The 26,992-nt window shown below is 42.2% G+C and overlaps 4 protein-coding genes across 8 annotated transcripts; 1 reads left to right on the plus strand and 3 right to left on the minus strand.

The window, feature by feature from the left end:
• Positions 1–4,362: 4,362 nt before the first annotated feature.
• Positions 4,363–11,728, minus strand: josd1 (Josephin domain containing 1). 2 transcript variants are annotated; one of them, XM_072373352.1, is made up of 5 exons: positions 11,385–11,728; positions 9,924–10,819; positions 9,699–9,827; positions 6,950–7,144; positions 4,363–4,809 (listed from the first exon to the last, which is right to left on the minus strand). In XM_072373352.1, the coding sequence occupies exons 2-5, from the start codon at positions 10,280–10,282 to the stop codon at positions 4,710–4,712; spliced, it is 783 nt and encodes a 260-aa protein (XP_072229453.1). In that variant the 5' UTR covers positions 10,283–10,819; positions 11,385–11,728; the 3' UTR covers positions 4,363–4,709. The 2 variants fall into 2 exon arrangements, with proteins under 2 accessions (XP_072229453.1, XP_072229454.1); XM_072373353.1 differs by having other exon boundaries at positions 11,231–11,728.
• Positions 11,729–13,166: 1,438 nt separating this feature from the next.
• Positions 13,167–16,588, minus strand: LOC140278740 (uncharacterized). Of its 4 annotated transcripts, none has more exons than XM_072373814.1 (7): positions 16,439–16,588; positions 16,109–16,225; positions 15,708–15,785; positions 14,947–14,997; positions 14,713–14,763; positions 14,360–14,617; positions 13,167–13,977 (listed from the first exon to the last, which is right to left on the minus strand). In XM_072373814.1, the coding sequence occupies exons 2-7, from the start codon at positions 16,152–16,154 to the stop codon at positions 13,199–13,201; spliced, it is 1,263 nt and encodes a 420-aa protein (XP_072229915.1). In that variant the 5' UTR covers positions 16,155–16,225; positions 16,439–16,588; the 3' UTR covers positions 13,167–13,198. The 4 variants fall into 4 exon arrangements, with proteins under 4 accessions (XP_072229915.1, XP_072229914.1, XP_072229916.1 ...); XM_072373813.1 differs by having other exon boundaries at positions 16,109–16,242; XM_072373815.1 differs by lacking the exon at positions 16,439–16,588 and having other exon boundaries at positions 14,360–14,410; positions 14,567–14,617; positions 16,109–16,426.
• Positions 16,589–16,840: 252 nt separating this feature from the next.
• Positions 16,841–22,362, minus strand: xrcc6 (X-ray repair complementing defective repair in Chinese hamster cells 6). The gene is made up of 13 exons (XM_072373410.1): positions 22,342–22,362; positions 21,793–21,870; positions 21,376–21,488; positions 21,024–21,165; positions 20,522–20,773; positions 20,110–20,296; positions 19,835–20,021; positions 19,569–19,737; positions 19,308–19,469; positions 17,917–18,046; positions 17,631–17,731; positions 17,419–17,535; positions 16,841–17,267 (listed from the first exon to the last, which is right to left on the minus strand). The coding sequence occupies exons 2-13, from the start codon at positions 21,863–21,865 to the stop codon at positions 17,068–17,070; spliced, it is 1,833 nt and encodes a 610-aa protein (XP_072229511.1). The 5' UTR covers positions 21,866–21,870; positions 22,342–22,362; the 3' UTR covers positions 16,841–17,067.
• A 174-nt stretch (positions 22,363–22,536) lies between these two features.
• Positions 22,537–26,992, plus strand: desi1b (desumoylating isopeptidase 1b). Its single transcript, XM_072373810.1, has 6 exons — positions 22,537–22,914; positions 23,028–23,049; positions 23,157–23,226; positions 23,310–23,419; positions 24,624–24,746; positions 24,910–26,992. Exons 1-6 carry the CDS (start codon positions 22,827–22,829, stop codon positions 24,989–24,991), a joined length of 495 nt encoding a protein of 164 aa, XP_072229911.1. The 5' UTR covers positions 22,537–22,826; the 3' UTR covers positions 24,992–26,992.

Consider the following 26,992-nt stretch of genomic DNA (forward strand, 5'->3'; position numbering starts at 1 on the left):
CACACTGCTTCGCGCGCGCCCGCTTCCGATAAGCGCGCTCCCTTAAAGATGAGTCCGCGAGCGCCACTTGCTGCCCCATCACTCTCGTGATTTACCGTATTGCTGAATACCGAAAACGACGACAGTACGCGCTCCCTTTATCTTACCTTAAAAAACAAAAGCGGCATCATAATGTGACTACATACATCAATGAAAACGTAACATATTGATGTAACCGCTGTACAACTCCGTGTCAGTCACCACTTTCCAGAATAAAACTTTGGTCCCTCCAAAAAGGGTTATTACACGATTAAAGGAGGAAGAGTAAAGTTACAAACCTGCTTTAATTTTGAAGCATTCGTCTATCTTGAGCGTGTGTGGTTACAATATTTCATCACCTTGGACCATAAACACTTGTTTCATTCATGAACTGTGTGTAAAAGATGGAAAATGAAGCCGATGCAGAAGCTCCCGAACTTGCATTGTGTCTAACCGCCAGCAGGGGGCGAATCCTGTGGCTGCAAAAAGAGGTCAAAACTATACATGACTGTTTACATGGTCTTAAAATGATCAACAGATGTTATTGAGGGGTGGACTGTGAGGACTCAAGCATCAGAAATATTCATTCTGGACATCTTTGCAGAAATTTAGTCTCCGAGTCCTCTGACAAAATCTTTAGATCATCAGGATGCGAGACGACTTGCGAACAAATTAATGAATAGTCCTGATCATTTGCTGCTGCTGAGCGAGCTGAGTGAGTGCATGTGCTGGTTAAAGTTGCAGCCAATTCGCCTGCCTTTCTGTTGTCATCTGCCATTTTTCACCAGTTATACAGAAAAGAGATTTCCACGGGATGCTCTCTGCATCACATTTTGCCTCCTCTGTAGTCTCGAGACAATCGCCCGTAGCACCTCTCGCATCTCCGGCTGTGAGAGCGCAACAGAAAGTCTTCCACTGTGAAATGCATGGGGAAAAAGGCGGTGCAAAAACTATGTGCACTGTCTCCTGAAAATCACCGGCATCAGGGAAAAAGACCATAGTTCTTTCTAGGTTTCCTCAGCAACATTTTCCCAATGCATTCATTATCTCAATTACTACTTTTAAGCCTGTACATCTTGTAAACTATAGTTTAATTTCGAGTCAAAGTCACAGTAAAGCAGAACAATGCTTTGTGGCAGGGCTGCTGAGTGATAGACAAGCCACTAAGCAAACCACAAATTATGTGTCTTGAAAAACACCAAAGCTCCTTTCAGACAAAAACTCCTTTTCATTTATCTGTCAGTGCGAATCAGCACTCTGGGGATATTCTGCAGAGTTGCGACTGCTCTCATCAACAGCCAACTACGCTCTTGTTAAAAACTAATATGAATTGTATTGGAGTGGATTGCACTCTGGTGAAATTTATTTTGAAGGGATCACAGGAGGTTGGAGAGCAGGGGTTAACCTTTACCAGAGTTTAACCTGAGGTACAGAACACTCTCTATAGTTAGTGTGAGTAAACAACACAAACAACAACAACAAAAAAACAACACCCACACTCTAGATGATACATAAAGTGCCATTATGAGCTTTTTATTTCTATGAAAAAATAAAATACAGTGACAATCGGGGTTCCGTAGGCAGGAAGGACTGAATGGATTGTCATTGCAATAAAGCAAATGCTGAATGTGCGACACAGTTCATGATGTGTTTGGGCTGAAAACTGCAAAAAATTCAAACTCTTCAGCTGGTTCAATGCAGTTTCACCTGGATATGGCGAGACATCGAAATGTCTGCAAATTGGGTTGGAGTATCAGAAGATCATTTCAAAATTAGACATACACCACTGATATCTTGGGATTGTAAGTCTATGAGTCATACTACTTCAAAACTTCTGTAAATAGCAGAAGGTCCTTGGCGGTAAAGTGAACCCATTAAAGAGTAGTTGCCGTTCCTCCTCTAATAGTATGATAAGCTGGTGTTTTGGGCTTAATCTCCTGAAGTGATGCCAATCTGCACAGTCCCTCTTGAACTTTCTGATCAATACATTTTTTTCTTATGTAAACAAGTTAAGGCCAATGTTGTCATTAACAGAAAGCACATATAGTACAAAGCTGATAAATCTGAAAGCTACAAAAACCAAGTATCTCGCGAGGTTCGTTTCACAACACTCTATCACAACGTGCGTCTCACCTCTCGCTCCACATTTCCTTCATCTGCTCCCCATCTCTTCTTTCATTCTCAATCTCACGACATTCCTTCACCCAACCAAACCACGAAATTTCTCCTCACACTGAAACTTAACTCGTTAGAGACAACTGTTAACTGTAAATGACTTGGTGGGACACTCTGGGACATCCTCTCAGCGCTGTGTTTAGCAGGTTAGATATGAGATATGTTAGAGGATGAAGAGAAGCCCAGCGTCTGCTGAGCTCCTGTGCTACAGGGGGCGTCTGTGGCGGGGACCAATTGGACCAGTCTTGGGGCCAAAACAAGGGGAGAAAATGAAGCGCCGCGACAGCGAATGAGCATCTTGGCCTTTGCTTGATGAGCCGCGAGGGCATTATCTTAAAGTGACTTCTCGTCGCTGCTCCCACCGAGAAGTTGGAGAAGTAAAAGCACTTCTACGTAGTGATGTTTTCCTCGTGAAATCTTCTGTTGAAACTCAAGTCATCTTGCTTGCTCTGGAGCTACAGACCAAACCACTTTCTCTACAACAACAAAAAAACGTGAGTAGCTCACAACTAGTTGCTGGATTGATAAAAAAAAAAAGAAAAAAAAGAATCTCAATTCACGAGTGTCCATTTTTTAAAATATAATTACATTTTCTAGTGTCTGAAACAAGTCAAATTTCATTCTGAAGAATAAAGTAATTGAAGTCTTTTTGTTTAGAAAATTATTTAAATGTTTTAAAGACTGCTTTTCAAAGATCTTGACTCCAGATCCCACCAGAATGCCTGAAAGCCAGTTGTTCATTGATCCAGAAAGCAGCTGGCGTAAATTTGTCAAGTTTCTGATGAATCACACCTGCTTCCACACCACCAGTCGCCACACACACGCTGGAGATGGCAGGTTCGGAAGAGTTTGGTTCATTTTCTATCAACGGGGGAGGCATCCTCTACATTCACTCGCCACACTCCTAAGTCAACTTTATCTGCTGATGTGGACAGAGGGACAGGGTTAAAAGCTCCAGAACAAGCAAGAAAGAAAGAGGACTACTCTTTCTAAACGCAAAATGTGCCGTTATACAGAACTGAGCACCTCGAAACAAAGTATTAAGGTTTGTTATTCAAAGCTGGGGTGAAGCGACGTCTCAGATACATTCAGCGAGGCCACATGCTGCCTGCTTTCTAGGTAACTTAAAAATTAAACTGGTAGCTAACAGTCCAGCATTAGCTCAATGTATAACAGTTACAAGACTTAGCTCCAGTTCTATTAGTGAATTTAGCTGATGTACTTTAACTGTTAGAGGTGCATTTAGACTCTAATGTGATAAGACCAGCCCCAGTGCTCAGCATCAGATCAGGTTTTACACAATCTGAACCTGTATGTCTGCGCATCTCCTTCTGTGGAGCAGCTCATAAGAACGCCTTCTCTTTGTTAGTTCTCCTGAAGCCTGAAAACAAAGCCAAGAGGCAGTGAAGATGTCCGCTTTGATCTCAAATCACTTGAATTATACAGTGCTGATCACGGAGGGGGGGCTGTCTAATGAGCCAAAAAAAGAAAAAAATAACGCCAACCCCAGCTTTAATGCAAGTTTTCTTGTAAGATTGTATTGGTGGATAGATTTTGCTGCATTTGATTTAATAGACACTTTAGAAATAGATTTTCAATATCACTCTGAACTGATGATTATCACATCTTCATACAAAAAAACAAAACAAAGTGTAATATAGGGCAACCTTATTTCTGTAGTGCAATACCCCCTCAATGATAAACAGACTTCATTATTTTAAATTTCAAAAGACAGGATGAATGAGGTTCCTCCTTTCTTAGAAGCAAGCTTAGGCAAACATCCACTGGAGGGAGCACTTGGCCTGAGTGTTGCATTGCTTTGTTGCCATATAAAACTGCTGTGTCGGCAAAGATTCTACAGCGACGGCTTCAGTCCGTGCCAGACGAGTTCGGGCTGTGCTGAAACCCAACGTTGGCCACGTCATAAACCCCTCATTTTGACCGGTGATATGAGGAGGAGACAGACAGTGATAAGGAAGGACACGTCTGGTGAAAGGGAAGGACGGAGAGAGCGAAAGATGCGCTAGGCGACGGGAGAGAAAAACGCGTGGACCCATTACGGCCGACGCAGGGAGGCTCACTCCAGGGGCCAGGCAGAGAAATTCGGAATTTTTCCTACATCCTAAATTCTCGCACCTTTGGAAACTTGAAAAAAAAAAAAAGGGAACATAACAGACTGAAACTCACACTGAAAAAATATGCATCAATATGTAAAAAAACAAAACACTAGAATAGCAGGAACAGCATTACATTTTATAAGTCTCAATGGTGTTGTGAGAAACTGTGTTGTGATTCTTTGATTCTCCCTGTAAAGTGTTTGCTTCCTTCATTGCTTTGGATCTTAGATAAGTGTCCAGCAATGGCCGTGTAAACAAAACCCAAGAGAAGGGGTGGGGGTGTAGATATCTGTAAGTGTGCATCATTGCGAGAGGCTGCGTGCAACGCTACTTCCTCTCCCGTCCATTCTGCGAGGGACCCGTCGGCCCAGCAGGAGCTGTGGCTGGCTGTTCAAGCCCTCAGCCATCGGACCGCCATGATTGGTGTGTCTCCACTTCTTCTGAGACGACCAACAGGAGTTCACAGTTCTTCCCTCGCAGCTGCTGGCGGAGAAACTTCCTGGATTGGGGGTAAAAATCAAAAGCAAACAAGAAAGCCACACAGTTTGGTTAATAAAGAAGTCGTCCGAATAAAAATTAGCTAATTAACACAGGATGTCTTAGAAGCATGCAGCGATGCAATTATCTGCTGACAAACTTCCTTTCAGATGGACAGTTTTGAGCTGCAACCCGTTTGACCTGCTCTGTTGGTGTGGAACCATCAGTCAATGACAGAACAGGGGAGCGAGGAACAGAAAAATCTAGCAATCCCTTCAAACATCGCATCCTCTCTTCACTCTGCTCTCTGAGCAAAGTAGAAAAGTCGGCAGATCGAATGTGGGAAGTTATCAATTAGCTACTGAGACCCCCATTTACTTTTGTTTCATTAATTTGACCAGCGATACGGCTGGTGACTTTTACGACAAACCATTGCCACATGTTAGACGAGAGAGTGGCCAATCTTGCTCAATGTGGGCAGGATTGAGTTGTCTGATTTGTTGTCATTTGAGTGAGGTAGCAGGCAGGTTTGCTCGCCCAACCGCTGTGCAACCAGCACCATAGAGTGGAGGAAGGGGAGCAGCAGAGACTTTCTGCTGCCTCCAACTTCCTCTCTGAGTGATCATCATGCATATAAATATATGCCCAAACCGCAGCAGCACAGATGTCTTTAACTTAAGTGAATGGTGGTTTTGTCAGACTGAGCTGTGATTGGGGATAAAAAAAAAACAACAAGCTTAATCTTATAGCAAAGCAACTTCCTCACAATGCATTCATAGTGCCCTATGCAGTAAACATAAATCTGTATAGAGGTAACAGTAAACAATTTTGCCTTAACCACCACAGAAGGACTTCATCTCTATGCAGTTTTGCAAAGACTATCAATGAAAAGTAATGCTCTTCTTCACTGTCTTCTTTTCTGGTAGTGACCAGTTTCTGTTTAGTGAATTTATTGCTAAAGAACGATTCTAGCCAGTTACGTTTTGCAGTTGAAGCACGCCGACTCTATTGTGTAGACACTTCTCACTCATGTGAGCCTCACACTCAAACAGGCACAAAACAAATAAATAAATAAAAAATGTGGTGCCGGTGGTGATGCAGCACCTTCCCGTGGGCTTGTGCGGAGGTGTTCATTTCTGCTTCAGAATGTAAGCACATTGACCCAATTGGTACATGAGGTTTTATTTCTCAAATCTACAGTAATGTTCTTCAACAGCTCTTGCAATTTCTTTCTAAGCTCTCTCAAACACCGCTTCTGGTGGAAGGGCTAAGTTTGAATATTGACATCGTAAACAAGAAATAAGAATTGATGCAAAAACCTTTGAGGTTCAAAATTAAGACCACAAATAAATGACACAAAGTTCAGGTCTATAATAAATCCACCCACTTATGTCCAATAAATTCCATTTCAGTTTCCCTCAAGTCTTTTCTGACCTATCTGGACTCGAGCCACAACATTATCTGAACTGATGTACTGTTTTATTGATCATTTTCACTTAATCTTAGGATCAAATGTCCCTCTGCCTGCTTGCCAAATCCAGATTAGTTCAGGTTATCAGGGGTGTCGTCTATGGCAGGAAACCAAAATTTAACTGGCTGAAAACGGTATAAATCTACAACAAAGCAGTGTAACTAAATGTGTGACTTCCTGTACTCTCCTGTACGGTCTGATCACATCAAAGCCACCCCATATTTGACGGGGAGACCACATACACTGTGTCAGAGCAAATGAAACATGAGCTCCAAGACTGGTTTAGTTCTCTTGCTAACTTCCTTTAGCCACTTGAAATGAAAAAAAGTCTTCAAGCTGTGAAGTGATTCAATGCTTTCACTTTGAAAAAGCAGCAAAAAGATGTAAAAACAGGGGCTTTGAAATAAAATCTGATGCTGATGCAGCACTGTCCCAAAAGGTTGTGTGGAGGGATGGAGGTGCTTCTTTCTGACAGAAATGTGCAGCCAACTGGATACCAAAAATAAAACATGTTGCAAATACTATCTGATTATTACAATTAATGCTAATAAGCCATAACCCGTCTTTTCTTTTGGCTGCATCCTCTATGTGGCTACATCTCATGCTTTATTAGTCTCTGGTTCATGACAACAAAATGTTAAAACAATTACAGCTGCAGCCGCTTGGTGAGCCCACCTCACAACACTCTTACCTGAGCTCATCCGGATCGCCGATGGGTTGGGGACTGCGTAGCTTGGAGTCCAAGTTGTAGTAGACTCCTCCCACTTCTCGGACTCCAATCCAGTGCTGGCGTTTGAGCGGCAACCGGAGGGGCCCCCAGCGCAGATTGGACGGTACGTTCAGAATGAAGCCCTCCACGTTGGACAGCTCGATGCTGCTTACATCCCTAGAGGAAGAGAGGCAGCCTTTACTTTTTGTTTGTTCTCTTGTTTGAGCTGAGAAAATTGTGTGTAGTGCAGTATGTTTATTTGTCCATAAAAGTCCTTTTCAATTATTTATCTGATTACAAATCCCATAGTTATTAATATAGTAACTGTTGATAATTATCACTAGCAGATGTCAGTAAGGTGCCAAAATCAACTCAAACTTGAGAGTTTCCACAATGACAGGAGGTGCCACATTGTCCAAGTAAAGATAAAAATTAAGACTTGAATCTTTGGAAGACCATTCTGCAATTAACACCAAATAATCAGTCTTATAAGATTCCAACAACTACAAATAAGCTCAAAATAATATGCGTTTCCACTGTCTATCAAAGAGCTTCTTTGACGAGTCGAACGGGAAGTTTGTGCAGTAACACGTGCAAACTTTCCATCCATGAAAAGTCCAACAGCTATGTTGCAAAAGACTTTCAGGTATCAAAGGTTTCAGTATCAAAATGTCTGCAGCAAAAGACTCAGACAGCTTCAAACCACATCACAAATCTCTGTTCCTCAGCACACTGAGAACGGCTGAATGTTCTGCATCATATCAGAAGCTTTCATCCAAAATTAGACAGTAGCATTTCAGTGGAATCAGGAGGCGTTTTCTTTTTAATCAATCTGAGGCTGTGTGATTGCTGCCCGAGAGTCAAACTCCAAAAACAGGTTTCCAACTTCACATAAAGGCATTTGTTGTTGTTGTTGTTGTTGTTTTTGCTGATTTTGTGTTTTCCCCTCAGTCGGCGTAAAACAGCCGACACGACAGGCGCGTACGAGCTTTGTGTTACATCAATATGCAACAGAGATTAGGGCTGCTATTTTTGCTTCTTGATTGAGAATAGCGATCATTTTGTTCCTGTTTTGCTCGCAGCAGAAAGGCAGGAATTCATTTAATTGATAAAACAAGTCTGCAGCGGCTGCTGCTGTCAACATGTCATGTAGAACTGATAAAGAGGAAAGCAGGACTGCTGATTAAACCGTCTCCAAGACTTTGTCCGTGGATGGGACTGCTGACTAATCAAACGTGTCACCGAAGAGGCTGCCGATTTGCTGGTTAAGGGCCAGTGGTGGACACCGAGAGCCTCCTGTTTACGTTCAAAGATTAAGTGGGTTCGCCTACACTGCAGATGTTAGGGCTGTTTGGACAACTTCCTGTTCCCATGTGTACACACAGAAGAGAGACAAACAAGAGAAGATGTGGATGCAAGCGAAGCCGTTTTTCCTCGGGTATGAAACCCCGTATTCAGCAGAGTAAAAGATATGCTGCAGCTGCACAACATTTCAACTGAGCAAGCGATGTCCTTTAAATAACTGCATTCGGGATTTTGATTGACTGGATTTAGACAAAAACATCTCGTCAAAGCACAATAGATTTAAAAGCTACATAAAAACGAGGGACTTTAATATATATGGCTCCACCACAGACAAAGAATAGCATTACTTGACACACATGTATGTATAAAGAGCGTCTTTATGACATTTATGCATGTGGTCGTGTAGACATACCCATCTCATGATGTGTCGCATGGCAAACTTATGTGAATGAGTCATTAGCCGTTTACTGAGCATCTTTAACTCGTGTAATATTCGTCTTGATGCTCCCACAAACACCCTGCTACAGAGCTGCAGTGCAGATATTTGTTTGTATATGATGTGAAATCCTGGTTATTTTTACTGCCGGAATTTCTGAAAAGATCTCAACATATAATCTAAAAAACCCACACAGGGATGCCAACATGTCGGCTTTGTTTGGTTTTAGTTCTGCAGGATCTTTGTTGCGCCAAAAAAAGCAACTCTTACAATCCCCAAATTGGACTGCAACCTTTTAAAAAACAGAAGAAGCACGGACTTGATTTTTTAACCATTTCTATTTGCACCTTTAGATAAAAAAAAGTTTCTTTTTCCGGTGAGTGCTGACTCGTTGACCGTGCAGCGTTGCAGTGTGTTCTAGGCTGTTTTAACAAAACTACACTGACTGAAGCAGCGACTTCAACATGAGCAGAAATGGTACCCAACAGGACTCCAGGGTTCATCTGGCACAACTCTTCCTAGTCTTTATATATAGACAAACCACAACAACGCAGTCTCCACACCGTCACCGTTGCCAACCTCCCTGACCAGAATCAGGCTCTCCAATACAGCAGAAATGATCTGCATACTCAGAGAAGTTCCATCATCTCTGTGGCTACACATGCCTGTACATGCTCTGTTTTCTGTTGCTGCTCGAAAAGCCAATCAACCACAAAACAAAAGAAAAAAGAGGGGACGTCGTGTCTCGAAAACGCCCTGAACCCATCCTCACCTTGTTTGGTCTTAAACAAAATGATTTAATCGATGATTTTTGACAAATATGTCCATGAGAGGTGCCAGTCCAATGTCAGATTGATCGACTGACTTGAATGTGAGTGCAACAAAAAAAACAAAAAACATTCCAAGACTTGATAATGGTATTACCGTCCTAAAACTGAACACCATCTTTTAAGAGAAAGAATGATGATGAAAAGAAAAGGCCCTACATACCTTCTTTTATCCCACCAAACCGCCTCGAACCCTCGCGTCTGCAGCGCAGCCATGATGACATTTACGTCATAGTTCCCATTTCCCAGCATGCTCTTTTTGTGAGATGCCACCATAGTGCTGGGAGAAAGCCTGCAACAGTTTGACGAGAGGAATCACCTACAGACTCACAACATTTCCTGTACACCCGCTACAGACTCCCGTCGTTAGGCGCACCAGCTTGCTCACCTTTGGTATATCTCCTGCAGGGTGTCCCGACTGAAGGCTGTCCCGTCCTGGAAGACGTTATTAAGTGCGTGCAGAGCGCAGAGCTCCCTCCGCTGCTTCTCGTGATAAATGGCGGGAGGTGTCGGGGAAGGTTGGGTAGGAACTGGGGGGCTGAGGGAGGAAGAGGAAGATGAAAGATCCTGCTGCTGCTGAATATCCCTGGGATCTCTGCACCTCCTCTCCTCTGCTCCCCCCAACACTTCCCCACCTCCTCCTCCTCCTTTCTGCTTGCTGACCTTCCATGGCATGCAGCCCAGCTCCTGCAGGCTGCCTCGCCCCTTCTCCTTCCACTCACCGACAGGGTACGGAGTGCTTCCCATCCCTGGACGTTCGCCGCCACGTCCTCCTCCTCCAGCTCCACCACTACCTCCACAACTACTACTTTCAGGACGCTACATCGGGGGCATGACAACCGTTGCCATGGCAACCTCTCAGCCTCTTGGAAGAGAGGAGCTCGTGGGTTTCTGTGTACGTTCTTGGGGGAGGAGGGGATCGAAAGGTAAATGAGCAACACCTGCTCTCGTGAAAAAGTAGACGCAGAAAAGTGGAATTCAGAATGAATTTGTCAGCAAAAAAAGGCAAAGGAACATGTTGTGGGTGCTCCAAAATGAGAGAATACTCTGCCAGCGACACTACAGCGGTGTCATAGATCAAACTACCATTACTGTCTTGTGTGTTTTCGCTTCCTCCATCCTCCGTATGCTTGCGTGTGTTGACAGTTCTGTCCACACAATCACCAAGCCTGTAGCTTTGCAGTTCTTTCCATTACCAGACTGCTGACCATGAAGCTTCACTTCCACTGAAACAGATGTTCCAAGGGTTTGATGCCGAGCAGAGAGGGATACCGCAAAAAGCATCTGAAACAGAAGGAGAAAAACCATCTTTGCGTGGTCTCAAATGGTTGTTGCTTTAAAATGTGATCATATGAAATGAAGAATAAAGCTCAGGAATTCCCATAAGAACTTTGAAGAAGTACATGACATATTAAAAGGGGAGACAAAGTGTTTAAACAACACTTTAAAGCCATGCCTAATCCTTAAAGGTGATGGATGGCTAAGATAACATAACATAGAGCTCCAGTCTCCTTTTTTTTTTCCAGAAGACCCCCAAGATGAGCAGAAGGTAAACATTTACAGCAGCTAGGACCAAATAGAGGAAGCCAGCCGTTTAGTGAGCTAGCTTAATGTGAGAACGGCCACACACACTACCACTGAGCTAACACTCACATTAAGGAGGAGCTGCCACTGTTATACTCGGAAATCACTCACCTATAAATGCAATTAATCCGTGTTCGTAGCAAATATTTAGTATGAGTCTCGTAGCTGCTCTACGTGACTCCCGTCTCTACAGCAAACACAAACACAACGCCTCCCTAACGCCTTCTAACTTGATTTTTTTTTCTTTTTCACAACGACCACTTACCCGCCCGTTTCCCACCGGTGGTCTCACAGCTGTACTGTTATAAACCGGTCCACAAACTGAGTATGTTGATTCCTCTTTTCCAAAAGGCTGTTCAGCTCTTTGTCTTTACCACTTTTTTTCTGTTGTGCCTTTCGCTGTCTCTCTCTCTCGCTCTCTCTCTCCGTCCGTCCGTTCAGGCACGGACATGCGCAGTAGCGTTTCCCTGCTCCATATTGCTGTCACCGCCTGCGTCAGTGAGGAATGGAGCAGTCCCTCCCCTGAGACTGCGAAACCCTACATTTTCCTCTTTACCCTCACCTGTACATCTCTCAGCAAGCAATCACACCCAGTTTACAGCACCTATATAAAATACTTTGAAAAAGATGTTTCTTTTTGGCCAGATGTTCAGTCAGAAGTGTAATTAAAGCAGGTATAATCCCTCCATGGCCCTTTTATCCTCTTTTAGCTTTTTATTTTGGGTTCATTGTTGGTATTAAGAGGCCAAAAGCAGTAAAACAAGGCAACACTGGACGACACAGTAACACCAAAACCAATAGGGCAACATTTCCGAAAAGACTGTAAGAGAAAGCTCAACATTTTAGACAACAGAATCACATTTCACAGAAGACCACACACAAGGCAACGCCACAACAGATCAACCATGCTAACATTTCAGAAAACACAATGTCAGTTAAAAAAGAGAGTTTAGATAAAGTGGTACATTTCAGAGAATGTCATACTTTCAATTGTGTTCTGGTAATAAATAAGCTTTGTAAGACTTTGCAAAATCTTTTATTTTGATGTTTGTTTTTTTCCTGATTTCTAACAGCTTGTTAACAGTTGGTAGGTAACAAACTAGACATTTTCCAGAAGAAGTGCTCAAAAACAGACCTGATGATGTCGCCAAGCAGCCAGAAATGTGACTCCAAATAAGTCCTATGTGTTCCACATCTACAGAGGGATTAAACAATCAGGTCTTTTCCACGATACCATACAAAACAACTGGATAAAGTCATGATATGTCAATTTTGCATTTGAATGCAACATAATGTGTCCATGTCACTGTATCAAACCTAATTTTGATAGTATTATGGATGGGACCTCTTAGACAGATGGTGATGGTCTTCTTTTGGAAGCTTGAAGTGATAAAATGTATCACTGTTTGGGGATACAGGAGCTGTCTCTTACATTTTTTATTTTGGGCTTTATCTTGAAATGCCAAAAGAGGCTTGCAATTAAACCCTGAAATCAAACAGTGAAAGCTGCATTTAGCAACTCAGCTCTGTGCTTCCCATGTTGTTAAGGTCTAAATGGCGAACAATTACATGTCTAACATACACGAAAAAACTCATTAGCATGCGACTGATGGAATGTTTTTCACCAATCAGTGAGGATTATTTATCATAGAGTGTACAAAATTATACAAAATTGCTCTACAACTGTTTTATTAATGCATTTTATCACAGTATGTTGCATTTAGCCCATTTGTTCAAGATCACAGAGACTTTTCAACCAGTAAAAAAATAAATTAAAAAATCAAGAGATGAAAACCAAATTTTATTTTGCAAGAGAAATCTTTAGGCCAGTTTGTTTCAGACACATAAAGAATTATCTGTACAACACTGCTGAATTCTAGCCCCAGAATGACCTCAGTTTATTTTCCCTGATCATCTTTAAAGTTTAATACCGCTTATGAATTATAAAATATGTGGGAAGACAGGAATAAAAGATAAAAAAAAAAGAAGTGTAGCGTGAATCCGTGAGCCACAAGCCCCCATTTCCAAGGCAACTCTTTCCCCCACAAAATATACTAAAAAGGGCCACTTCGCCCTTATTCACATGTGTCCCAGTTTTCTAGCGAGTGCAGCGGACATGTCAGTGAGCAGCTCCTCCCTGAGATGGTCCTCCTTCTTCTGCAGCTCGTGAACAAAATGCCCTCTCGCCCCCTTCATCTGCGTCACACGCCCCAGCAGTTGACTGCACAACAAACCCTGTTCCTTGGGCGGGAGATCTGACCTGCTATCCACGAGCTCTGGTCTCTGGCCACATAGAGAAGTAACTTTGTTCAGATTCCCCGCATTCTTCTTCAGCAGCTCGTCCACGGTGTGCTGTCGACGCAGGCGGTCTGCATGAGTGAGCACTGGAATAATGTACCCCAGGACTCCCTCTCCAAACAGCTCCAAGGTGGCTTGGACTGCCTGGAAGGCATCCTGGTCGATCCCCATGCTGGAGCCCGGAGCCCGGATCACCAGCAGAAAAGCATGTGGTCCAGGACTGGTGAGCTGAAGGCTCCTCAGAGCTTCCCTGGCTCTCTGGTTACTCTCCAGCGACGTCCCCAAAACATCTGGGGTGTCAACCACTGTAAGCTCTCTGTCATCCCTGACCGTCCTCTGCTTGGTGCTCTGCATTAGTGGATCCTTGGGAATCCCCAAGGATCCACTGTCGCCTAACAAGGTCTCAGCTAGGGAGGTCCGCCCTCCACCAGAGGGTCCCAGGAGGATCAGCCTCAGGCCTGGTTTCTTGGGAGCACAGCTGCTTGAGAGGTCACAGATCAGCTTTTGAATGCTGGCATTTGTCACATCCGTCTGTGAGGAAGATCCCTCTCCGGGTGACCCTGGGTGATAAGTTCACTTTAGAAAAAAATCATAACCTCTAGAAGGAGTCTAATGGTCATTCAAAAGTCATCTTTGTTCCACTTTCTTTTCAGAGAGATTTTGTGCGGAATGACAAATTTTAATACTGATACCTAACTCATGCCTAACAGCAGGAAGAGCTGCTGTGTTGAGCCTCTTAAGCAGGCCAGACTGATTTCATCAAGTAGCTAAATAAATAGTTAGCTAAAGATCCAAAATGCGTTCTGGAGAGTTTCTAACCAGTAGAAGCAGAACAGACTCAGAACAGATTAAAATGAATTAACTCTTGAATAGTGTAAGAATAGGTAGAAGTTTTGGTGATGCAGAGAGAAAAAGAAGGAAAATTCTGTATGTAAAAATGACCTGTGACGGCTTTGATGATAGCAACCAACCACTTGAACCTGGAGGAAATTCCTTGAAGAAGCAGCAAATTAGAAGTTAGAAGGACTGATTTATAAATTAAGGTTTCATTATGCAGCATTGTCACCGAAATAGTCACACTTCCTTGAGTTCTTTTGCAACACACAGTGAAAAATAAACAACATCCGTAGTAAGGCAGGCGGCACTCACCGACGATAAACTGCCAAATTCGAGACAGCCATTTAAACAGGCTCTTAATTCCTGAGACACAAAGCACAGGTGTCATTTTGGCTTAAAATGTGACCATGTTTTTGAATCAAGGCTATTTTGTTAGAAACGAGGGGTGCATTTCTTACCTCGGAGGGTTCTCACTAGGTGGCTCACCCAGCCCCAAAGAGCTGACAAACCTGAGGTCAAAGAGGCAGTTAATATTGTTCTGTGATTTTCTTTTTTTTTCATGATGTGCATAAACATTACAGTCAAAGTCATTATCATTATTATTCAATCAATCTGTCTGGCGTCAGCAGTGCCACCAAATAAGATAAAAGGCTTTATTGAGGAGGACAGAGTGTCTGGTCGAGTAAACTCACCAGTTAAAGAGCAGAAGAGACGGATTGGCCATCGGATCAGAGCTGGGAGAGCTGCAGGAAAATCAGACAACTATCAGTATCACATATATTCAATACAAGGTTATCAGTTTATCTATTTAGCTTTATCTTTAGAGAATGATTAACATTTCCATATGACTCCTATTGTTGAGTTTTGTTCCTCGTCTGACTGGCCGATGGAAGAAGAATCTGCTGATTAGAGACTCTCCAGCTCAGATTGTGTAAACTGCTAAAAGTTGTGCTAATGCTTTGTTTTGTTATGTTCTGCAGTGTTTTCACAACCTGGGCCAGTTCAACACATGATTTATGATGAGATTGTGCCTAAATGAGCCATCAGTACCACAGTAAACAGTGAGGTTTAGTATCTGCTCTGTCCTTTGGTAATAATGTGCTTTGAGGGATGGGTGGAGTGGAGTCAAGTGGGTCACTCAGCACCTGCACACAGAACTCTGCGTGAACAGAGGTGTAAATTCAGGATGGAAAAGGGAGCTGCTGGACTGTCTCTCTGTAGTATTTTACCCAAACATGTCAGAGGTATTTCATTAAAACCTTAAAGGGTAATTGTGTCAACTAGTAACAGAAAGGGGGCAAAATAGTGCTCCGTTAAATCAGACGTGCATTTGTTTGGTGGGTGAATGCGCATGTTTGTAGAGGTTCAGAGAGAGCTGTCGCTGAAAAACTTCTTTAATGGTTGATTAGGACTTTTTAATGAAATTGTGTGTTGGTGCGGTTGTGTGACTGACTCTGTGAGAATCTGTAGAGAAGATACCCCACGATGGCAAAAGCTCCCATCTGGGCATTGTTGCCGCCGAGCCACCAACCTAAACAGAGAGCGGCGGGGAAGAAGACATCACATCTACATTGCAGTGCTGTCCCTCATTTACCTTTCACCCAAATTTGAAACAGCTACTGACCACCAGAGAATCACGAGTTTCAAAGCTAAGGATTTTCTGTTGGTACATGCATCAGCAAACATGTCAGGGTTTACATTTCAAACCACTCCTGCATTATATTGACGGCAGTTAACTTTAGATGTTCACAGCTACAGTTGTGGAGTATTACTGTCAAAGTTAATAGAACTAAAACTCCGCAACATCCTTTTCATCAGTCTGGTATAGTTGATTTACGCTCTGGAGTTTCTCACCTGCAACAGCATCGTCAGAGTTGTTCTCGTCACACCGACACTCCATTTGTCAGCAGTCAGCAGACCGTCAGCTGGTGACAAGTTATTCAAAACAGGAAGCTCCCCTTCTGTTTAAAACTTTCAATACAAAAGCCCTACATGCTCAAATAAAAAATGTTGCTTGACAATTATTTTGTAAAATGAAAGTTCTTAAACTAAATTCTGAAGTTAAAGCAAAAGGAAGGGATCTAATCATCAAGTTGTAAAGGCCCCAGGCAGAGTGAACAAAACAGGAAAATCATGTACAACAAAAGTCTGTTCTGGACTTTATCGATGGTAAAAAGTCCTTACCGTGTGTGTTGTCAAGTATCTCCAGTGAACGTCATCTACTTTCAGCTAGTCCAAACCTTGCACAACTCGCATGCCGTCAAAGTTTTCTGTGATCCCTCTTCCTGCTGTGCAAAGACGCAATTGCCTGCGCAGGCCTGCCCGCAACAGGAATACTGCGCTAAACAAAGAGGTAAGAAGGTGAAAGAATGTAAATAATGCTGAAGCCTTGCTTGGTAGGGACACACCTACTTTCCAGCTACAAGCAGAACTGGAAATGCTGCTTAAGACGTACTTCGTACACGAACTCGTGCAGCGTTTGAAATGAGGAAAATTACGTGAATGATTATTTTAAAAAAGCTTTATTAATACAAAAATGCAACATTATCAATGCACATAATCAATATTTATTGCTTCATTACAAGCATATTTTCAACATACATTCGTACAGTATTTTCAGATTCAGCTGAACAGAAACTTTGTTTTGTTGGGCACCAAACGGCGTCTGATCAGTCCCAAAACAGGCCACACTGTGAGTTTAACACGTATACAGAACCCCTAAATGTTACATACTTTTCTAACAGATAAAAACATCTACCAGATCTGGGTTTGTGTAAAGCGGCTGAAGAGAATGTCTATCTGATACCAACTCCTCATGGGCCCAGTCGGTCAATCAAAGCATCGATTAGTTCCTGCTTTTTGGTCCCAGTGGTCCGAATCCCAAATTGCTTACAGGCGTCCTTCAGCATGGGCACGGTCAGCTTTCCCAGAGTGCCGTTCTGCATGTGGGCTCTTAGATCCTCGTCTGACATCTCCACTTTGGGCTTCTTCTCGGCTCCGCCACCAGTATTAGCTGCATGGGGTCGAACAAACAACCAAATATTTACTGAAACATTATATTCCCGTAGTACAGGAAAGTCATCAATACCTCAATCAAACCTATAACTCATTGGGGCCACAACACTATCCATATGGGTAGCGTAATTCAAGTCTTTGATTCTGACCTGTTTTGCGTTTAGCAGCAGGTTTGCTCTCTGGATTGTAGTCAGCTGGATAAACTAGATCTTTAAATTCTTGGACTAAAGGACCCAGACGCTGATCAATTTGCTCCACCTTTGGCACTGAGGAAGAGTTGGAAAGATATGAAGAACAAGTCTGAGATAAAGAACTGAGCAAAGACTGTAGGACTCAATAAAGGTATCAGTCTGCATCTTACTGATGAGATCTTCTGTGTCCTCTGGAGCCATCATATCCAGAGCCAAGGCCTCCAGGTTCCTGTAATGCTGCTGAAGGACGGGGTTCTCAAACGCATCACTCCTGAATGACATTACAAGGAATAAGAAACACGTTACTGGAAGAAACGACCAACTGACAGTCACCACATTAGATACTGGGATTTTAGCAGTTTCTGAGTTCCACTCGACAGCTGTTACACTAAAAGCTCGCCTAGTTTATAGCCCCGTCTTTGTACAGCAGCCCATTTTAAGTTCCTCTAAACTTACCTGTATTTGAAGCGGAGCTTGGACACGATCTCCTTCATCTTGTCCACCTGCATTTGTGAGGCTGTCGGACCTTGAGGAGGATCCAGTGTTCGAATGTCGTCAGCATACGGAAGGGAGATGACATTGAAACCTGATGAAGGCAAAAGAAAGTAGAAAGTTGTTACACCTGAGTGTTGATTTAAAAAAAATAAAAATAAAAAGAGAAGACGTAAATTTCAGACTAATGCACTATTATAATATAGGCCAGTTAATTATTTTATCACTGAATTCCTAATCCTCATAACATAACAGCCTTAAATAATTAATGTTTACTGGGACATAGACAAAAAAAGCCCTTTTTTTCCTTTTAGGCTGTCTAAACTAAAAGTGCAGATGTGCCACACCCACAGCTAAATACAGGCACAGTCATAGCCATCAGTCATATCTGCTCTATTGAACCATGGCAATCCCCATTTGACATTTCTGTTCCACCCAGCCGTTGATTAATGGAGATGATTAAGATGATTATATGTGCAAGATTAAAAACCTGTAATTCTAAAACGGATTTTTTCTTTTTTTTTATATTTAGCTCAAAATAATTGATTTGATCATTTGTCAGCTTTGCCTACTTTCATGGCTATTGGGCTTTACTTGAGATACCGCAGCTGTCTTTTCCATTTGAAAATTAAAAATTGACTGACGCTGCTTTTTCTCGACAACCAATTAAATGACTTAGGATAAATATCAGCCGAGAACGATCGATGGTCTATCTATCAGAGCTCCTTTATCTATATGGTTAAACAGGTACTTCGCACGTCAGGAAATAAAAAGCAGTCCTTCGTGATGCAAAAGAGTAAAAACATTTTCTTCCTTTTTTCCCCCACAGCAGTGACCCACAATATATCAAGTACCACCCAAAAGTTTAGACTGGTCTGTTTTGATTTCCAACAGTGTTTTCTTGGGCCTTTTTCGCTGCATCTGTCACTGCCTTTCTGCTTTTTTTTTTTGTTTTTTTATTTCCCCAACTTTATTTGTGTTAGCAAAAGTCTCTTTTACTTCACTCGTTTTCATCATGGCGAAAGAGTGCTGTTGTCTAGTTGTTGGTGTGAGAGGTGGTACCATAAAGCAAAATGTCGAGGTGCCGGGCAGGAAACTAAAGTTATGAACTGCGGTCTCTCAGCCCCCAGGTGCTCCAGGGCTTTTTCAACCCCGGGAATGTGCAAAATAAAGGTCAGTATACTTCAAAATGAGTCCGAAGCACATAGTTTTATGGTTCAAAATTCTAATCTTGCCTTAAATAAAAAAATAAAAAAACCTGATTAAACAATAAAGTGGTGCTAGAAGAAGCTAAAGTTGATTTCACATTTTTGGCGTCTTATTGAAACTCCTCCTGACCTCAGCCTCAGCATTACCTGGTGGTGTTATTTGTACTTTCTCCTCATCAACCTCTTCTTTCTGAGGCACCAAGGCAACAAATCGGGGCGGGTAGTTTCGTCGGGAGATGCAACGGCACAAAGCGAACACGTTCTTCTCGCTGCACTTCTTCAACAAGGCGGAGAACAGACATGCACTACCTGTGGTGAAAACGGGTTAGAAATGAGTCTTAACAGTTTTTTTTCATATTCCTACTCTTTAGTTTGGAAGTAAAATCACAGAAAGATGCACAGTTCTACCTTTCACCTCATTTTCCTCCGGATAGAGGAAGACAGCAGACCGGATGTGATGATGCAGTTTGAGTTTCTCCATCGGTTTGAATCCAATCAGAAACAGACCTGGGTGGTCAAACTTCTTGATGGCATCCACCTCATCCCGCTCCATCACTATTTGTCTCCTACCATACACCTAGAAGACACACAGAAAGTTTTGTATGCCTAATTTCAATCTTAACATGTTTGAAAACTGAGAAGCTCATTTCTGATTACTCAGAGTGTGCTTCTACCTGGGATTTCTTTATCTCACTGGGCAGCAGCAGACTGCCGGTCTGGGTGTGGAAGATGCGGGTTTTGCTACGGACTGGTTCGTTGGTTTCCCTGTAAAGCCTGATGGCACCGGGTTTCCGAGCTGACACGGCAGTTGCGTAAATTCCCACGGCAACATTTAAGCCCTCACCAAGACACAAGCTTAACCTAAACACGGGAGAGAAAAGAAAAAGGGCTAAAGAATTAGCAAGAGGTTAATAGACAGAAGAAATAAAAAGCTAGCACTTCTTTCTACCTGGCCAAGGCTCTCTTCTTCTGCTCTTTGGCACGCACGCGCTTCTGGAGGTCATCCAGCTTGTTACAAGGCCCCTTCTGCAGCCCCAGGTCGCTCTCATCCTCTGGTGGACTTACAATGTCACGAAAGAAGAGCGACACATCAAAGCCGCTTGGTTTCATCAGGTGCAATAAATCGATAACAACACCTAAGAGAAACCGAGTGAGTCAAGTGAGCCCAGAAATGAGTTAAACACATCGAAATAAATCATGTGACGATATATAAAGTGTCTGAAATTTCAAACGCTAACTTGGTTGAGCACAAACTCAACCAAAAACAAGAGACTGCTGTAATAAAAGTGTCTTTTTTTTCTGAAAATGATTACTGGTAAAGAGGTTTTCATAAAGAGGAGCAGCCTTTGCCTCAGACCCACCAGTCTCCCTGAGGTCACTGGCTTTGGTGCGAGCCTGTCGGTTCTTCGCACTGTCGCCCTCGTGTGGATCATCCCTGCAGGTGAAAATCATCACCCGCTTGAGTGCGAGGCGCAGCTTGATGTCACTGTAGAGGTTGGCGCAGCACCACAGGGCGTCACCTAACGAAGTTTCCCCACTGCCCATCGTCTCTGCTGCTAGCCGGGCACCTTTTTCACCTCGCAGAGCATCCACGTCCTGGACTCGCTTTGCACCTGTGCAAAATATGAAAAAACGACAGAAAGATTTTTAGTCATTCATTCAGTAACAGTAGGTTTGTGCACCCGTTTATGTTAAATAAGCCATAACAACAAAAAGATATTACAAAGGTGAATAGGTTTTATGTGACTATATCTCAATCATTAAATCTATGAACAAACTCTCTGCCCACAGTTGTCTATAGAACCTAAACCTCAGTGTCATAAAGTGTGATCACGTGTTCGTTTGAAAAGTGCAGCATCTCACCTGGTTCATCAAGATCGTGGTACACATACACATGTTTGAATGAGTTCCTGGGGTTTTTGCTCTGCTCAGTCCCGTAGAAAACCAGAGCAACCAGGTCCCTGTGGCTACTGATGATCTTACTGGTGTACACAGTGCGCACAACCTACAACCACACAAACTCTTACAGTCATAAGACGGGTTAATGAAGGAGGGCAAATGTGAGAGCAAAGCCCCATGATCCTGATACTATTGGATTTCCAATTATTGTTACTTGTTATGATTTACTATTAAGCAAAAAGGGGTAAGAAGCAAGGCAAACAAAGTTGGGCAAACAACTAACAACAAAAAAAACAACAACAACTGACCAGCTTACCTCCATGGTCATGTCAAAGTTAGAAGGCCGCCCATCTTCTCCTTTAATGAACATTTCCTTGGAGGCATCAACCAAAAACACCAGACTGTCTCTGCCTGTGATTCTGTATTCTCCTGTCAAAGACACAGGCCTGTTTTGTTTAGGCAATGTCTTGTGTTATCGTGCCCTATCAGAACCCATCTTCTGGCCTATTCAATCACATATGTAAAAGCAGACGTTAATGATAGTGGCTCAAAACATTAAACTACAACACAATTCTCATTTAAAACAGGTTACATCCAATGTGCAATTCTATAACATGGATGATCAATTTAGTGGAGAGGAATATGACCAAATCAGTGTGATAAAGGGCACCTGAGTTTCCACTATTATTTGAAGTTGAGGTTACAGTATGCATTGAATATATTTCCATCTCACCTCCAGACTGTTCTCCTTCTTCTTGCGCCTCCTCCTCCTCCTCATTCTGGTAGAATGCGTTCCACTCTGCCATTTGCGCTGTAACAGGACTGTTTTAATAGGAAGCACTGAGTTCTGTTCACTGCGTTTGAAATAGATTCACACAACGTAACTTTAGCAGAAGCCATCCTAAGCATTTACAAGCTGCTCCATCGCCACCTCTCGGTTGGTAAAACACGTTGACCAGCTGACTTATTCTGCTCAATTACACTTAAAAAATAGTTTTAATAGTTACTTACACGAAAACAGCTGTGCTACTAATTTAGAAATTGAGAGCACTGGTACATTTTAATTACTTCACTATTAATGTTTAACTAACTGGAGTTCTAATTTAAACAAAACAATAACGTTAGCTAGCTTAGCTCGTAATTAGCTTCTGTACTTTTTACTGGTATTTCCTGGCCTCTTGTGTGACCACTTTGTCTTTGAAATAATGCGTTTGGACGACATAAACTACACTTCAACTACAAACTTAAAAGCTATTGGCTTGTAATAGTAGCATTCACTTACCGTATCCCTTTTCTTGCCCACAAATCCTGGCTAATTTCAATGACTGGCGCTCTCAGGTACGTGAACGAGCACGCTGACAACCCCTACGTGACGCCTTCATTGTCTATTGGGGGTTTGCCTGTCAAGCAAAGATACGGACCAATCCTAGTTAAGTAGGAAGAGTTTTTCGGCTCAGAGACCGGAAGAAAGCATTGATCTGAGTGCACTTTTTGACAAGTCATGTTATCATTCACATTAAGACAGTGACACAGCGTCTGCTGTAATTATTTAATTAACCTCTAGCTCAGTTGACATTTTCTACTTTTTAAGAAATAATCACTTTAACTTTAAAACAGTCTGTAACCTATGTTTATATTTGTAACAGTTACATCTCAGAGTCATTTAACTTTTGTTTTCTTAAGCTAGCTAGTTTTAACAACTTTTGCTGAGCGTGAGTTCAGTAACTTTGTACAAGTTTAGGGCTATTTTGAGGATACCGTTTTATCATGGACCAAACTTGCTCTTATCCGGTGAAACTGTACGTTTATGACCTGTCCAGAGGCATGGCCCGCCAGCTGAGTCCTGTCATGCTAGGTGAGTTTTTGTGTTGTTTACTTCTGGAGGCCGTTGCAATTGATTGAAACTAGGAGAGAGAGGGGATGAGAACCTGTGATCTGAATCATTTTTAAATATGTTTTTCTTCACAGGGAAACAGCTAGATGGGATATGGTGAGCGTATATTACTTTACTTTTAGTCTTTTATTATGGATATTCTCACTGATCCAGTTAGCATTGTTTTGTTTTTTTGTGTGAAAATGTTTCTTGGTTTCTGACAGGCACACAGCTATTGTGGTCCACGGAAAGGAGTTCTTCTTTGTCGGAGAGGGCATCAACAGTTGTTTACCTGTAAGAATCAACTCTGTCCTGTCAACATACACGTGGTGTTTTGGAGATGACCGTCTTCTCAGGCTCCTGTGTTTGTTTCTTAGGGAGGCACCCCACTTGGTGAGCCTGACTCTGTAGTGGACATGGGCTGTACTGAAGTACCTGCAGATATATTTATGGAGTATCTAACTTCACTGGCTGAGTCCTCATACAGGTAAGAACCTGACAGGTTTAAAGCACATTTAAATACAAATGTGACCATGTGGGAGGTGAGATGATTGGGTGAGGGATAATTTGTCCACTAAAAGACCTTTTTTGGTAATGAATGTGCTTTAATTGTTCACTACACCTTAATTGTGTTTAGGGAAATGTGTGACAATCATGGAAACTATATATATATATATATATATATATGAATAATTGGATGTCATTATCAAAACCATAGAAAGCTTAGGGTTCGTGAAAACAGAGAAAAATTAAAGCGACATTAGTGACGTGTGTCAACCTTAACATTTCGTGCTTCTGACTTATTTTAAAGTACACCTGCCTCTGGGCTTGACACTCCTCCGGGTTGCTCAGGGACAGCGATACCGCAGTTGGTTTTCAGGCTGGCATGACAGTGTTTTGCTTTATGAGACCATGTGGCACACAGATAGATAACAACACACTTTTGCCATATTAAATAACACACACACACAAAAAAACAGCTGATGAAACAGTTTTTATACTGTCACGACCAATGGGAAACGCACAACATTACAACAGCAGCATGTTCATCCATGTCATGTTATTTCTCAGAGATCGAACTGAAAGCTATGACCTTATCTTTATCATCCGGCTCACAGATAGGGCCTCAGTTTGCCACCGCCGTCCCGTTTCAGACTCGCCTGCAGAAAAATTCTTCTCACACAGAACTATTTATTTGGTTTTAGAAACTTCCCGCCAGTCTGGGATTACATGGCATTACGTTGCACGTGTATTGATGTGACACATTCGCAACATTCAGATCCTTCAGAAATGTAAATTAGAAAAGGTATAGCAGATATTTATGTGAGCATGTTTGTTCATCACATATATCATGTGTTAATAAAAAATACATAAATATATGCAACATATACTGTGCAGTCTTATTCTTGTTAGGCACTGTAACATTTGCCCATGTTGTTGCTTGATAACATGGATAATGAACATTTATTATTTTACATGGAATTTTATATTTGAATAATTGTTTTTGATTCTCGTTACTTTAACTAAGTTACATGTCTGTACCGGATGGAGACTACCCCTAAAGGCTCACATTGAATGATTCTTTATCTCTTCTTTGCCTGCCACTTACCTGTTACTCTCCACTCCGTCTGGCCTCTCTCTCGCTTCTCCCTGAACGTCCGTCTCCTTCCTCCTGCCCTCTCCATTCTCAGCGGGGACAAGTACAACTTGTTTGAGCACAACTGCAACTCTTTCAGCAATGAGGTGGCTCAGTTCCTCACCGGCAAAAAGATCCCCTCGTACATTACAGACCTTCCATCTGAAGTGATGTCCACGTGAGTAAGCTTGGTCGTTCATTCCCAAAATTGGTGGATAAATGTGGTCTGTGGTCACACTGATGTCTCTAAGGTTCTACAGTACGAGGCGATGTTTACGTTTGACTTATGCCGACTTTTTGACTTTGCTGAAAATGTTCTGCCTGCTCTGTTTCCTCTGTAGGCCATTTGGTCAGGCTCTGCGGCCCTTATTGGACTCCGTTGTAATAAATCCTGGAGGCAACAACATAACCGGACAACAATAGGCAGAGTTGTGCATGTAGGAAAAGATTATCTGTGCCAGTGGCTGGCTACTTGATCGACTACCACTCAAGTGTTACCAGCCGTCACCAGGTCACATTCTCTGTTACTGAGTTTCAGGTTCTGTTTTTGCATATTGTCCTGTAGGGTGTGTCAAAAACTGTAGCCCGTGGGACTGAATGTAGTTTTCAGCTCTGTCGGATGGATTAGATTCAGCCAGTTTGGTGAAGTTTTAAAGAGACTACTGATTTCATGAGATTACTCCCACTGTTTCAGTTAAATCATTAGATGCCCTCGAGACTTGATTTAAGGTGACAAATTATTTCTCTCAAGCTGACACAATTTCCAGAGTTGTTAATGAAATGAAACGGTAACACGGTTACCACGGTAACAGGTTTTTGGGTGAAGGAGTTAGATGTGTGGGGTTTGCCTTATTTAAGATCTGTCCTACGGCTTTGAGTTACCAAGCAAACGTAAATTTGGACACAAGTTACTCTCAGTAACCCCTCAAGCAGGTTCCAGCTGTATGAGAAAGGATACAGTACCTAGCCTGAAAGCTCACACTAGCCTTCTGAGACCCGGCGTCCTCATATGGGAAATTCTAGATTATATTTCGAGGTGCCTGTGTTTGTGTGTTCTTAGCCTGAGAGGCCAGGATGTTTCCATCTTTTCTGAAGCCGCGTCGTTATGGCAGCCCATCAAGAAAGTTCTTAAAGTAAGATGACCAGTCCTGATTTTAACTGACATATGCAGAAACAGATGGGAAACGACAAAGAGTTCAGATGCATAACATGCTAACATTTTAAAAATGACCACACCATTTAATAGTGTTATATGCAGCACGAAACCTGGCTCATTTAGTCACACTTTTGCCTTACGTTCTTACCAGACATTGGCCTTGTATTTGACCCCTTCAGCCTCCTTATCAGTGAGAGGTGGGAACATTGGAGTTTTAATGCCTTTATGGGATGCCATATATTTTTCTCTTATCACCTCAAATACTTAAGCTCAGTCCACACAGGATTGACTTTGTACTAGGTTTTCTTTTTTCTTTCGGTATTGTGAGTTTCTGTTGATTCTCTGTGAAACTTTTCATTCGAACTTTTCACAAATCATCACAAACTTTCACCTAGATGTGTATCAACATACACACAGAGATACACTGTAATAGTAGAACTAATCGCCTTTACCAGAGTGATATTTCCCCTTAGGAAACCACATGAGACCGGTGTCTTTCTCATGCCTGTAAAGCTTCCTCTTGCACAGTGTTGTTGTGAACAATACTTGCAGAACCAATCCCCCTGACACTCCCATTCTTCTGTTCAACTTTGCATTGTGCTTGGATATTTTTTTTCCTTTAATTCCTGTGGTCATTATTAGAGGAAACACACTTGAAGTGCGAGGCCAGACTCAGTTAAAACTGTTCTGCTGGTTTATCTGTAAATTCTCTCCTTTAGGAAATACACTCTCAAGAAATGTAAATTCATGTGTTCAGACTTGTGTAACATGTAATGAACAATAAGCATACGATTGTGGTTTTGACTAATGGACCAGTCACCTTCTATACCTCTCATTAGCTTCATCTGTTGGAAAGACAGACTGTTACATATCTGCAAATACACTGTATGCCTGATGACTTAGTAGAACAAAGACCTTGTGTAGTTTGTATTTACTTGACCATACCAGACCAAACCGGTGACTCATAATCGTATTGCCAGCAGCCTCTTACCTCCATCTCTTGAACACTCTCCTCGGGTTTATTAACTGGTGTTTTTAAGACACTTTTATTTGAACTTTCGTACTGTCTAATCTGCTGCTACTTGACTCCACCTAAATGCGGTGTGTGCAGGTCATTGCATACAAAAGTATAGTGTTTGAGAATGCCACTAAATTTAAAGTCAAATCTGCTCTGAAAAAAAGAGAAGAAAAGTTAACTCGTATGCTGAGCTGCACAAGGTGACATATTATGAAACAGATTTACTTTGTGGAATGTGAGACATTGGAAA

Source organism: Leuresthes tenuis, unplaced genomic scaffold (assembly GCF_036924035.1).
Source record: "Leuresthes tenuis unplaced genomic scaffold, fLeuTen1.0.hap1 SCAF_20, whole genome shotgun sequence".
NCBI classification, from domain to species: Eukaryota; Metazoa; Chordata; class Actinopteri; order Atheriniformes; family Atherinopsidae; genus Leuresthes; species Leuresthes tenuis.

Excerpts from the sequence above, each read along its gene's own strand:
- josd1 (XM_072373352.1), bottom strand. The coding sequence starts at position 10,282 with ATGGGAAGCACTCCGTACCCTGTCGGTGAGTGGAAGGAGAAGGGGCGA. Across the intron at positions 9,828-9,923 it reads CTGCAGGAGATATACCAAAG|GCTTTCTCCCAGCACTATGG; the intron begins GTGAGCAAGCTG and ends AAACTGTTGCAG. Across the intron at positions 4,810-6,949 it reads GGCGATCCGGATGAGCTCAG|GAAGTTTCTCCGCCAGCAGC; the intron begins GTAAGAGTGTTG and ends CCCCCAATCCAG.
- LOC140278740 (XM_072373814.1), bottom strand. The coding sequence starts at position 16,154 with ATGGAGTGTCGGTGTGACGAGAACAACTCTGACGATGCTGTTGCAG. Across the intron at positions 14,764-14,946 it reads TCTCTTCTGCTCTTTAACTG|GTTTGTCAGCTCTTTGGGGC; the intron begins GTGAGTTTACTC and ends CTTTGACCTCAG. Across the intron at positions 14,618-14,712 it reads CCTAGTGAGAACCCTCCGAG|GAATTAAGAGCCTGTTTAAA; the intron begins GTAAGAAATGCA and ends TTTGTGTCTCAG.
- xrcc6 (XM_072373410.1), bottom strand. The coding sequence starts at position 21,865 with ATGGCAGAGTGGAACGCATTCTACCAGAATGAGGAGGAGGAGGAGGCG. Across the intron at positions 18,047-19,307 it reads AGTACAAATAACACCACCAG|GTTTCAATGTCATCTCCCTT; the intron begins GTAATGCTGAGG and ends TGCCTTCATCAG. Across the intron at positions 17,536-17,630 it reads GGACACAGAAGATCTCATCA|TGCCAAAGGTGGAGCAAATT; the intron begins GTAAGATGCAGA and ends ACTCTTCCTCAG.
- desi1b (XM_072373810.1), top strand. The coding sequence starts at position 22,827 with ATGGACCAAACTTGCTCTTATCCGGTGAAACTGTACGTTTATGACCTG. Across the intron at positions 23,050-23,156 it reads AAACAGCTAGATGGGATATG|GCACACAGCTATTGTGGTCC; the intron begins GTGAGCGTATAT and ends GGTTTCTGACAG. Across the intron at positions 23,420-24,623 it reads CTGGCTGAGTCCTCATACAG|CGGGGACAAGTACAACTTGT; the intron begins GTAAGAACCTGA and ends CTCCATTCTCAG.